Consider the following 12,651-nt stretch of genomic DNA (forward strand, 5'->3'; position numbering starts at 1 on the left):
GTTTCATCACCTGTGAAGCAACTCCCCTGCAAGATCCTAACGCCTGTCCTTCTTGCACTTTGCGCCACCTGCACTTAACCCGCTGTGCTACCACCCGACTCCCACAACTTATTTTTTTTATTAGTGAATTAATAGTGATCAACAAGATTGTGAAATAAGAGGGGTACAATTCATACAATTCTACCACCAGAGTGGTAGATCCAAAAGTGGATGCTAAATTTAAAGTACTTCAAATGTTAAGCTTTTTTTTTGAATCGGAAACTCAATACTTACACTTGTTTTATTCTAAATATTGTTTATTATGTAATGATATGCTGAATAACTCAAAGTATGCACTTCTACTAAGCTTCTGTTGTTTTCTTTCAAACTCAAGACAGTGCAGCATAAGTTAGCAGAGTTAAAAACACACATCTGTGTAACCAGAGCTTTTGTGGACAGCTGTCTCCAGCTGCATGAAGTGAAACGTCTAGACTCTGCCACTGCCTCCATGGCGAAATATTGGTATGTACTCTATAGTAATTAAAATGTGTTTGCACAAACTTGTGGAATTTTGCCAACTTTAAATTCAACCTTCAAGTGTCTTAAAGAAAACTGGATAAATAAAAACTAACTTTTAAAAATGCTAAAAGGTTCTCTTAAGTCTATTTAAAATGTGCTAAAAATTACTCAAGTTGGTGTTTAACTTTTAGCTTGCCACTGAAAATAAAATATTAAAAGCCTGGTATAGGATGACTCATTGGTTCATCAATTTCGAATTGTCTTGAGTGGCAATATAGGAAACTAAAAATGAATGTAAAGCAGGATTCCTGAAATGGATTCTGATTCTTTCAATTAATAACAATAATTAAGTTTAATTATCTCTGGAACAAAATTTGATATCTGTGAAAAGAGCATAACTGAATAGAAAAGAGATTCTTTTTAATTCAAAATGTCTTCTAGTTATGAAGAAAGTTCTGAAAGGTTGTTCAGGAAAAAATGCACATGCTATATTAAGTGAGAGGAAAATATAACCTGCTTAGAATGAATTATATTCTCATTTAAAATTATTGGCAAAAGTGTAAAGATTAATCAGTTTTTAAAAAAAGGACCCCCGCTTGTGGTCCGGCAGGTGGCGCAGTGGATAAAGCATTAGACTTTCAAGCATGAGGTCCTGAGTTCAGTCCCCAGCAGCACATGTACCAGAGTGATGTCTGGCTCTTTCTCTCTCCTCCTATGTTTCTCATTAATAAATAAATAAATAAAATCTTAAAAAAAAAAAGACCCCCCCATAAGGTTTTGTATATTTCAAGATTCAAGAATTACATAGTTTAAAACAGATTCTGGCTGTGAGGTTGATTTCCTCTGTTTTAAAACAAACATTCTCACATTTCATTAGCCCAAAAGTAACCTAGAAAAAATTCCCATCATTATTCATTAACTCATGTTCAGCTCAATCAGGGGGATGGGGGAAAATGCAGAATGGTGTTTTATGTGATGACTCCAAGATAATAAAACCACCTAGTTGAAAGTGATATGGCATTTTTAGACACTTGTACTTTGTGGGGAAACATTTTACAATGACATTTACAATAAGTTATTTGACTAGTCTAAAAAAATACTGCTTTTTTGGGAAAAGATATTTGAATAACTAGTGACCTCAGTGTTCTTTAAAATTCAGACTTACAGACCTAATGGTGTTTAGCAAAGTAGAGGAATCAGCAGATCATATCCCAGTAAATAACTGAAACATTTACCATGCACAAAAATTTATAGTATTCCAAATATTGCTGCCTCCTGGGTCTTGTTTGTTAATCATTACATTGTTACTGTATTTCTTAAAAATATCTTCACTCGCCTTATGGTGTGAGTTAAAAATTTATCTTAAGTAGGAAAGTGTGTCTTATGCTTACCTGTCCTTTGCTTTATACATTTGTAATATAAATCAGAAAAAAATTAATAAACATTTTTGTGTTGATATGACTATATCTGTTACATTATCATATGAATTGAAATGACAGTTGAGAGTGTTGTGATAAGATCAAAAAAGAATATTAACTTTGTATTTTATAGTAATATAGTTATACTTCAAGAATAGCAATTCCCAAATTATCTTTAATAATTGTCCTATATGATAGTGTTACTACTTATGTTTTCACATTTATTTTCATTTTTTCAAATATTTTTTCATAGTAATTGAAATTCTGAATTATAATATTTAAATAGGAAGTGACATCATTAAAGAAAGGAAGAGGAGGTGCAAGAGATTTTCATTTTCCAAGTAACTAGGATGTGTTCAAACAAATGAAAACAGCTTTGTTATCTGCTTACCAGGAGGATTTTTTTTAACCATTTTTAAGAGAAGGAAATCATTATACTAAAGTTTCATTTGGAACACTATATCACTCTTTTTCATAGTCAAATACTAGGTATCTTATTAAGACATATACCACAAGAGAAATAGCTGTATAATTGATTATACTATGGACATAGATGAAATAGGAAATCTAAGTAAAGTAAGCATATCAAGAGTTTACTAAATTCTTTCAGACTTGAAGTAGCTCAAATCTAATAGTAATCTAGGCTTTTCCCATGTTGCTTCTAACCTTAAAAAAACACAACCAGGAATTGGGCAGTAGCACAGCGGGTTAAGTGCATATGGTGCAAAGCACAAGGACTGGTGTTAAGGATCCCCGAGCCCCTGGCTCCCCACCTGCAGGGGAGTCGCTTCACAAGCAGTGAAACAGTCTGTAGGTGTCTGTCTCTCCCCCTCTCTGTCTTACCCTCCTCCCTCCATTTCTCTCTGTCCTACCTAACAACAACGACATCAATAATAACAAAAATAATAACTACAACAACAAATAAAGGGCAACAAAAGAGAAAATAAATAAATAAATAAGAAAAAACGCAACAAGAAATATAGTTGATGAAATAATTATTTGTTATGTAGAAATCCTGATATTTATTTCATTGTAATTTATAATGAAATTCTATTATTGACACGTAGGCCACTTTTAATTGTTTGATAAGTGCATACCTTGAAATAATCAGTGTGTCTCCTGATAGTAAAGCACCTCATGAAAATCTGCCCGAAATGTTCCTTCTCTGCTTCTTATTTTGTTCATCTAGGGCATCTGAATTGCAAAACAGTGTGGCCTATGACTGTGTACAGCTCCATGGAGGCTGGGGATACATGTGGGAATACCCAATTGCCAAGTGAGTATAGCTGTTGGGTTACACTCTGCTGGATGATGTGAACAACAAAAATAGAGCATTATTTACTGTACACTGAGTTACAAGGAAGAGGAGTTGCAAGAGATTTTCATTTTCCAAGTAACTAGGATGCATTCAAACAAATGAAAACAGCTTTGTTATCTGCTTACCAGGAGGATGTTTTTTAAAGCATTTTTAAGGGAAGGAAATCATTATACTAAAGTTTTTTAATTTTTTTTTTAATTTTTAAAATTTATTTAAAAAGGAGACATTAACAAAACTATAGGATAAGAGGGGTACAACTCCACACAATTCCCACCACCAGAACTCCTTATCCATCCCCTCCCCTGATAGCTTTACTATTCTTTATCCCTCTGGGAGTATGGACCCAAGGTCATTGTGGGATGCAGAAGGTGGATGGTCTGGCTTCTGTAATTGCTTCCCCGCTGAACATGAGCGTTGACTGGTCAATCCATACTCTACGCCTGCCTCTCTCTTTCCCTAGTAGGGTGGGGCTCTGGGGAAGCAGAGCTCCAGGACACATTGGTGGGGTCATCTGTCCAGGGAAGTCTGGTCCGCATCATGCTGGCATCTGGAACCTGGTGGTTGAAAAGAGTTAACACAGAAAGCCAAACAAATTGTTGAACATATACTAAAGTTTTGTTTGGAACATTATATCACTTTTTCATAGTCAAATAATAGTTATCTTATTGAATACTATAATTATTTAGTTACTTCTGATTATTTATTTATTTATTTATTTATTGCCTCCAGGGTTATTGCTGGGGCTCGGTACCTGCATCATGAATCCACTGCTCCTGGAGGCCATTTCCCCCCCTTTTGTTGCCCTTGTTGTTGTAGCCTTGTTGAGGTTATTATTGCTGTTGATGATGTCATTCATTGTTGGATAGGACAGAGAGAAATGTAGAGAGGGGGAGAGAAAGTAGACACCTGCAGACCTGCTTCACCGCCTGTGAAGGAACTCCCACCCCTGAAGGTAGGGAGCTGGGGGGCTCGAACCGGGAGCCTTATGCAGGTCCTTGCGCACCACGTGCGCTTAACCCACTGCGCTGCCTCCAGATACCCTACTTCTGATTTTTTACTATGAAAAGTAATGCTGCAGTCCAGGAAGTGGCGCAGTGGATGAAGCGTTGGACTCTCAAGCATGAGGTTCGGAGTTCAATCCCCGGCTGCACATGTACCAGAGTGATGTCTGGTTCTTTCTCTCTCTCCTCCTATCTTTCTCATAAATAAATAAATTCTGAAAGAGAGAAAGAAAGAAAGAGAGAGAGAGAAAGGAAGAGAGAGAAAGAAAGAAAAACAAAGAAAATAAAAGCACCACCAGAGTTCCATGTCATATCCCCTCCATTGGAAGCTTCCCTATTCCATATACATTTTCTTTTTTCTGTTTTTGATCGATCAGCAGCTTTATTTCGTTTATTAGAAACATAGGAGAGAGGGAGTCGGGCGGTAGCGCAGCGGGTTAAGCGAAGGTGGTGCAAAGCTAAAGGACTTTCATAAAAATACCGGTTCGAGGCCCCCACACACACACTCACCACCTGCGTGTGTGTGGGGGGTCCCTTCACAGGCGGTGAAGCAGGTCTGCAGGTGTCTATCTTTCTCTCCCCCTCTCTGTCTTCCCCTCCTATCTCCATTTCTCTCTGTCCTGTCCAACGACATCAATAACAACAACACTAATAACTACAACAATAAAACAACAAGGGCAACAAAAGGGAATAAATATAAAAAATATTAAAAAAAAAAAAAGGGTAGCAACCAGTTGGGATTTTCCCTTCTTTGAAAATGTAGGCATGAAATAACTGAATGATTTATTTTCTCTTATGAATCAACTCTTAGACTTGGATTTTGGTAATTTTTTGTTGTATTCTTTCAGAACTATTTCAAGCAGACAAAAGAAAATTTATATGTAGTCATGAAGTGAATACTGAGATTTGCTAGCATAAATTAAAACATCACTAATTTTCCTACTATATTTTAATGTTTTATTCACAATATTAATTTATCTTAGTCATAATATTTACAGTGATAATGGGGGGAGGATTTTTTGCAGTGCTGTCACCTTATGTATACACTCCCAGCCTTTTATTTTTTACTTCAGACACACAGAGAGAAGGAGAGAGAGAGAAAAGCAGAGACGCTGTTTATCTTAGATGATGTTTATAACTGTGCTGTTTCAAGAGCTGCTAAGAATGTAGGCAGGTAGTGTTTGTCCTGTTTACCTCATTTCAGAGAAAGCATATGAGGTAAAATCGAGCCAACAACCCAACATGGCCCAAGATTGCCTTTGGGGCAATTCCTCCAATTTAGTAGTTAGCAAGAATTGTAACTCCATGGCTCACTTGAAATTCCTAGTTTCAATTTGAGAAATCTGTATTTCTTTTAAGGAATCATAAATCCTTTCTTGACCAGCTTGTTAATTGAAAGATTGCATGAACTTTAGAATTGGCCTGAAATTTCTTTTCCCAAAGACACAGAGGAAAGAGAGTAGTATAAGATTTAAAAAAAAAAAAAAAAAAAAAGGTAATAGATTCATGCATAAAAAAAGCTTTAATATCAGGCATGTTATGCAATGTGTGGATGCAGTGTATAGACTGATTTGATAGGGAGACATCTAGGTATATCCTCAGATTAAGCGTGTGTGTGTGTGTGTGTGTGTGTGTGTGTGTGTGTGTGTGTGTTTGTGTGTTGAGCTAAGCTTTGGCTTTGCAGTTGAGAGGTGCTTATTTGCCTCTTAAGTTGTTTCATTTTTGTTTGTTTTTCTGATTGTTTTCCAATGCTCTTATGCATGCAAGCTTATGTCAGACTTGGGAATCTGCAAGAATTAAGTCTTGTCATTTTTTAAAATTTTTATTTGTCTTATTTTATTCTTTTAAGTAAGAACAGAGAATTGAGAGGGAAGGGGGAGAGAGAAAAAGACACACTTGCAGACCAGCTTCACTGCTTGCAGGGTCCTCCCTGCAGGTAAGGACCCTGGGACATGAACCTGGTTCCTTGTGCTTTATAATGTGTGCTCTTAACCAGGGGTACCACTGCCCAGCCACCAAGCTTTGTCATTTTTATGACTTCTCGGCCATGCTAGATGAACTGCCTGAGTAAGATACAGAACTTGATCTCTGTGGTTAAACATTCCTTCTGCTGCCTTTCTCTGTTAATTTCAGTTGATGACTGAATTTAATTAGTAACTTATAAAAGGTCTACTATCCTTTGTCAATTCCTACTCCTTTAGAACTTCTTTAATGTGTGTGGGGGGGGGGGGGGAGAAAAAAGCCCAATCCAGCTCAAAAACGTCTGTGGACACAACAGAATGTGTTCAAAAAGAAAAAGATATTTTCTAAAGTAAATGTATCTAGACTTCAGAAGATGGGTTTTCAGACTCAAAGTTTTCTTTCTCATACAGTAAATCAAAACCAGTAAATATTTACCCAGTTTCTAGTGTTTGGAAAAAACCATGATGAATATGTAGATGGATTAAGTCCAAAACTGATCATCTTCTGAGGAAGTTGGCACATAAATTTATTTTTTTTAATTTTAAACAGCAAGATTCATCTGGAGAAGGATCAGTTGTTTGGTAAAAAAAAAAAAAAAAAATTAAAATAAACAAGTTTCATAATTTAAAAATGTGTTTGAATTTATTTACTAGGAAAATCCTATGCTTCATAATTTGTCCTAAACACCTGGGCCAATGAAAATATTGTTATGTAGTAAAATAACAATAATTATGACAGATATACATACCTTCTCAAACTACCAGCCACTAAGCAATAACCACTTGTTGGTATCTACGTGAATTTCTCAGCAACTCATTTTTGTTACCTGCAAAACAATAATAATATTTAAATCCTCTGATCCTAGAGCTTAGACAATCAGGTGAGATGAGAAAAAAATAAGAAAATAATCTATTCAGTGCCCTGCTGTCATCCCTATCAAAAGTGAATTCCTGATAACATTTATTTGGTTTTGTGTGGCAGTGAACTCAGTCACTCAGTATTTAACCTCATACATCACTGGAGTGAATATTAACTGCTATAAAAAAATAATAAGTTACTAGTTAACTTTGTAGGAAGTAATATTTTCTGAAGCATCAAATTATTCCTCACGTAAAATAATTGTGGGAGAATCTAAAAGAATGCTAGAAAGTTTGTTATTTTGTTTTTCTGTTTTGATTTCTACAAGATCAGTAAATTTCAATTCTTGTGATATGTTAAATTTAATAAGAAAATAAAATATTGCCCATCAGTTATATCAATCTAGGATGGATGTCATACTGGGAGAGGTATAATTTATAAAGGATTTTATTGTTTGGGGTTCACTAAATAAATAAGGTAACTAATATTTTTTGTTTTCAATTTTAAAATTTCTAACACCTTTTACTAATTGATTCAATTATTTTCTGATTTATCCAGAGCTTATGTGGATGCCCGAGTTCAGCCTATCTATGGTGGTACCAATGAAATTATGAAGGAACTGATTGCAAGAGAAATTGTCCGTCCATAACAAGTAGACATCTGCCCACATCCTGGAATCCTATTACAACTAATCTTGTTTTAAATCTCAAGATTAAATGAACACTGGAAAGGGGAAACACTAGCCATGTCTTTATATTCTATAGAAAAAGAAATCAAAATATACAATTAGTGCAACAGGAGGAGAAATCTTTGAATCCAGAGTTCGAAAATTCTCCCATATAATAGTCAACTTTTTTTTTTAATCCAGGTAAAAGATAAAGATTAAATCTTTAAACTGAAGCACAAAGTGTTTGAGTTTTTTTTTTTTTTTTTTTGGATACCTTGAAAACAGTAGTAATACAATTACACTGACTTTGAAAGGGAAAAATAAATACAACACAAAATGTAAAATAAATACAACACAAAATGTAAAATAAATTCAGCTGTTTGTTTTTTCTCCCAAAGTCCCCAATATGTCTTACCACTTAAGCCTCTGTTAAGCAGTGGAACACTTTCTTCAAACAAAACTTGTGCAGAATTGATGCAAAACACTGATGAATGAGGAGCTGTTCTAGTTGAAGCAGGACCCTTTCCTTTCTCATGGCCTTGGACCCCTAGAACTCCGACAAGTATTTGCTCACTAGAAAATGCCATTGATTCTCTGAACAATGGACAGCTGGACTCCAGATAGACTTCCATCCAACTTTAATTTCTAGGACATAGAAGAATGAATCACATTTAGTGTCAAGTAACTACTATAAGTATCAAAACAGTGATGTTTATTTTTTGAATAGTGTACATATTTCATTTAACAAATATTTTGTGTTTCCCATAAGCCAGACTGTTAAAGATGAAATGCAGGACAGGAGTAGATAACGTAATGGTTATGCAAAGAGACGCTCGTGCCTGAGGCTCTAAAGTCCCATGTTCAATGCCCAGCACCACCATAAGCCAGAGCTAAGCAGTGCTCTGGTAAAAAATAAATAAATAATAAAGATATAATGCAGGGACAGGGGTAGATAGCATAATGGTTATGCAAACAGAGTCTCATGCCTGAGGCTTTAAAGTCCCAGGTTCAATCCCCTGAACCACCATATGCCAGAGCTGAACAGTGCTCTGGTAAAAAAGGAAGAAAAAAAAAGATATAATACAAACAAACAAACCAGTCAATATATGTGCTAATCAGTGCTAGTAATAGAATAACAGGTAAAATGAAGGAGCTAAAGAAATAAGCCCGTAACTACAAAGGAGCTCCAGGGAAAACTGATTTTATAGACTCTATTTTTTTTTAAAGGATGCAATCATTTGTTCAATTTCTGTATTATAATTAACAATACTTTAACAAGAGTAGGTGCAATTTAGGATACCTCCTTATTATTTATTCATTTATTTAATAAGACAGAAAGGAATGAGAGGTGAAGAGGAGATAAAGAGGGAGAGAGAATGGGAGACTGCCCCACTGTTTCACTGCTTATGATACTTCCTCCCTGCAGGTGGGGAGAGGGACTTTAGCCCCCCACCACACACACACATAGTAACTGCACTCAATCAGGTGTGCCACCACCTGGCCCCAGGTCTCTGTTTATCTAAATAAAAAGTCAGCCCAGGAAATGTGAAAATCACACATGTGCAAGATTCCAGCTCAAAGAGAATGGTACAAAGTAAACAATATAGTTTCAAATCTTGATAAGAGTAAAAAAATAAAGCATTTAAAATAGGATAATAAGGGGGCCAGGTGGTGGTGTTCCTGGTTCAGCAAGCATGTTACAATGCTCAAGGATCTGGGTTCAAGCCCCTGGTCTCCACCTGCAGGGGGAAAGCTTTGCAAGTAGTGAAGCAGTGCTGCAGGTGTATCTTTCCCTCTCCTTATTTCCCTTGTACTTTTCAACTTCTGCTGTTTCTAGCCAATAAATAAATAAATATTTAAAAAAAATTTTAAATAGGAAAGTGTGAAAATAACATTTGATTTCATGCTTTTAAGTATAAATAAAAATAAACAATCTTAAACTTCTCCATAATTTCAGTACTTGTGTTTCTTTGCATATGTTGATTAAAAAGTAAATAAAACTTTTAAATTAATGGATATGTTCTTATTCACCTTAGAAAAGCTAAATATTTTATTTAGTCTTGTTGGTAATTTTTTATTGCAAATATTTACGACTAGATAGAGCAAGAGCAAGAGGAAATTATTTGGTACTATTTTCTACTGGAATAACACAGATCTTTTTTATTTGATCCTGGGTAGAAGTTTATATGGATATGAGCTCGAGTTCTTGCTCAAAAAGGATTAAATAGCATGCAAGGTGAGTTAAGATAAAGTTTCATTAGATACCACTGTATCTGCAGCTTTCATCTCCCTTCCACCACTAGAAAAAAAAATATGAAATTAAACATACCAGCTCTTTTTCTAACCCACCAACCTTAAAAAGAACTAAATTTTGACTGAAAATTCATTGGGGGGGGGGGGGCAGTAGCACAGCGGGTTAAGCGCACATGATGCAAAGCGCAAGGACCGGCATAAGGTTCCCAGTTGGGGCCCCCAGCTCCCCACTTGCCGGGAGGTCACTTCAAAAGTGGTGAAGCAGGTCTGCAGATGTCTGTCTTTCTCTGCCCCTCTCTGTCTTCCCCTCTTCTCTCGATTTCTCACAATAATAAACAACAAGGGCCACAAAAAAAAAGGGGTGGAGGTGGTATGACCTCCAGGAGCAGTGGATTTGTCGTGCAGGCACCCAGCCCCAGCAATAACCTTGGAGGCAAAAAAAGTAAGTTAATTATATTAGGAAAGGTCTACTTTATAGAGATGGACAACCTCTACGTAAATAATAGGGAAACATAGGACCTTGGACAAGTTATTTAACATCTCGGAATCTTTCAGATGCAAAATGCAAAAGAAAGCCTATTCAAATCAGTATAAGTAAAAGCTTGTTTGGTGGTGTGGTGGTGGTGTAGTAGTTCGTGTGATATTGTAGGCACTAGACTCAAAAAGTCCAGATTCTAGGGCTTAGAACTGGCAGCACTTCCCCTATAATCCATTTATTTCTACTTTCTCTTTGCAAATTGGCCTAATGAACACTGCAGAGGAATTTTTTTTTTTTTTTACAGGAACTGTGAAAATGACCTTGAACTCCTCCCAGCCAATATCTTTCATCACAATGACTTTACAAGGTAAGGGAAAGGTGCCGCATGATTGACAGTCTCCTCAGCAACACATGGACAGTGATAAAAGCAGTTCCTGAAACAGAGAATGGTGTTATCAAAAGAAAGGGAACAGGAAATTATGGGCAGACCTAAATCACATAAAAGGAGGCGCTAGGCAGTCGGGCTATAGCACAGCAGGTTAAGCGCAGGTGGCACAAAGAGCAAGGACCTGAGTAAAGATTCCAGTTCGAGCCTCCGGCTTGAAACCTGCAGGGGAGTCACTTCACAAACGGTGAAGCAGGTCTGCAGGTGTCTATTTTTCCCTCCCCCTTCCCCCCCACCCCCATCTTCCCCTCCTCTCTCCATTTCTCTCTGTCCTATCCAACAACAATGACATCAATAACAACAATAATAACTACAACAATTTAAAAAGGGCAACAAAAGGGAATAAATATTTAAACAATTTTTTTTAAAAAGGGAGAGGCTAGAGAGAAGGGAGGCATGATAGATATTAAGATGATTTTTATTTATCAAACAAGAAAAAAAAATCTAAGGTAAGGTATTTGTTGAAATGATCTGTTGTGTTTTGCAGTTCCAAAATAATTATGTATTGTATTATAAACTTAAAGCTAAAAGAAAAATGAGGAAAAAAAACGAATTTAGAATGTGCTTCTTAACCTTTCATTTGTTTTAAATAGCCAACTTTGTGTTTTGTTTGTGTGACTCTGAATATTGTTCCCTGGGGTGGTAATTTAATGTCTATAAAACTTAATGTCACACAGTGCTAAGCACTCAAGAAACGATAAATAATAGTAATGCTCAAAAGAACAGGCCACACCAACACATCAAGAAAGCCACACTGTGGGAGTAGGGCTTTAGCACAGCGGGTTAAGCGCATGTGGCGCAAAGCGCAAGGACCCTCGTAAGGATGCCTGTTCTAGACCCGGGCACCCCACCTGCAGGGAATCACTTCACAGGCAGTAAAGCAGGTCTGCAGGTGTCTTTCTCCTCCCCTCTCTGTCTTCCCCTCCTCTATTCATTTCTCTCTGTCCTATCTAACAATGACGACATCAACAACAATAACTACAATAAAAATAAATTTAAAGAATTTTTTTAAAAGGCACACTTGTGTAAATAATTAATGAGAATCAAAAAGCCCGAGTAATTTTGTTTGTGGCTAAGATCTTTACAATCATAATTACTGTTTTAAGTTATTGTTGCCCTTCACTTCTTTGGTATCATTGAAAATGACAATATGTAAATTGTTTTGATTTGCTATTTTGAAATCTAACTGCAAACCTCTACTATCTAGCAATCTTAATCATTCACTGCTAGAGGTATAGGATTTCTAGACCTTTATTTTTCATGTATCAGTATTATTTTTGGCACACACAGCATTTATTTATTTGGAGTCATTGGAAAGATTTTTGACATTGAAATGAAAACCAGCTGTTGACCTATCATGCCTACTGCTTTGTAATAAATATTGTAAAAGTCCTATGCTATTTTTGAAGTTTTACTTTCCATTTTTAAGAAAAAAAATAGAGGAAACTAGAAACAAACAAACAAAAACCCTAATCAAGATAAGGTACCTTTTAGCATCATCATTTGTCTTTCAAACATCCCTTTCTCACTTAAAGTAAATCACAGACTTAATCCTGTTTCATATGAGCCTGCATATATATTTCAGAATATGTATCTAACTGAAGATTTTTTACAGTGCCACCATACTTTAAAAGCTTTAACATGTAGTGCCAAGTTAATGTTACATTTTTATTAGTTGTATCAAGAATATCTTTTGAGATGGCTCAAATCAGGAATCAAACAAGGACCACAAAATTGCTCTTTTTTATATATC

General features: G+C 35.9%; 1 protein-coding gene across 1 annotated transcript in view; it reads left to right on the forward strand.

Annotated features, from left to right (window-relative positions):
* ACADL (acyl-CoA dehydrogenase long chain) overlaps positions 1–7,955 on the forward strand; it is a 50,428-nt gene extending 42,473 nt beyond the window's left edge. Inside the window, exons 9-11 of the mRNA XM_060194013.1 lie at positions 374–501; positions 3,106–3,192; positions 7,614–7,955. Coding sequence (XP_060049996.1) covers positions 374–501; positions 3,106–3,192; positions 7,614–7,704 — 306 coding nt within the window. The 3' untranslated portion in view covers positions 7,705–7,955. The remainder of the gene's footprint in view (positions 1–373; positions 502–3,105; positions 3,193–7,613) is intronic.
* Positions 7,956–12,651: the final 4,696 nt, after the last annotated feature.

This window comes from Erinaceus europaeus, chromosome 7, assembly GCF_950295315.1.
Source record: "Erinaceus europaeus chromosome 7, mEriEur2.1, whole genome shotgun sequence".
In the NCBI taxonomy this organism is placed as follows: domain Eukaryota; kingdom Metazoa; phylum Chordata; class Mammalia; order Eulipotyphla; family Erinaceidae; genus Erinaceus; species Erinaceus europaeus.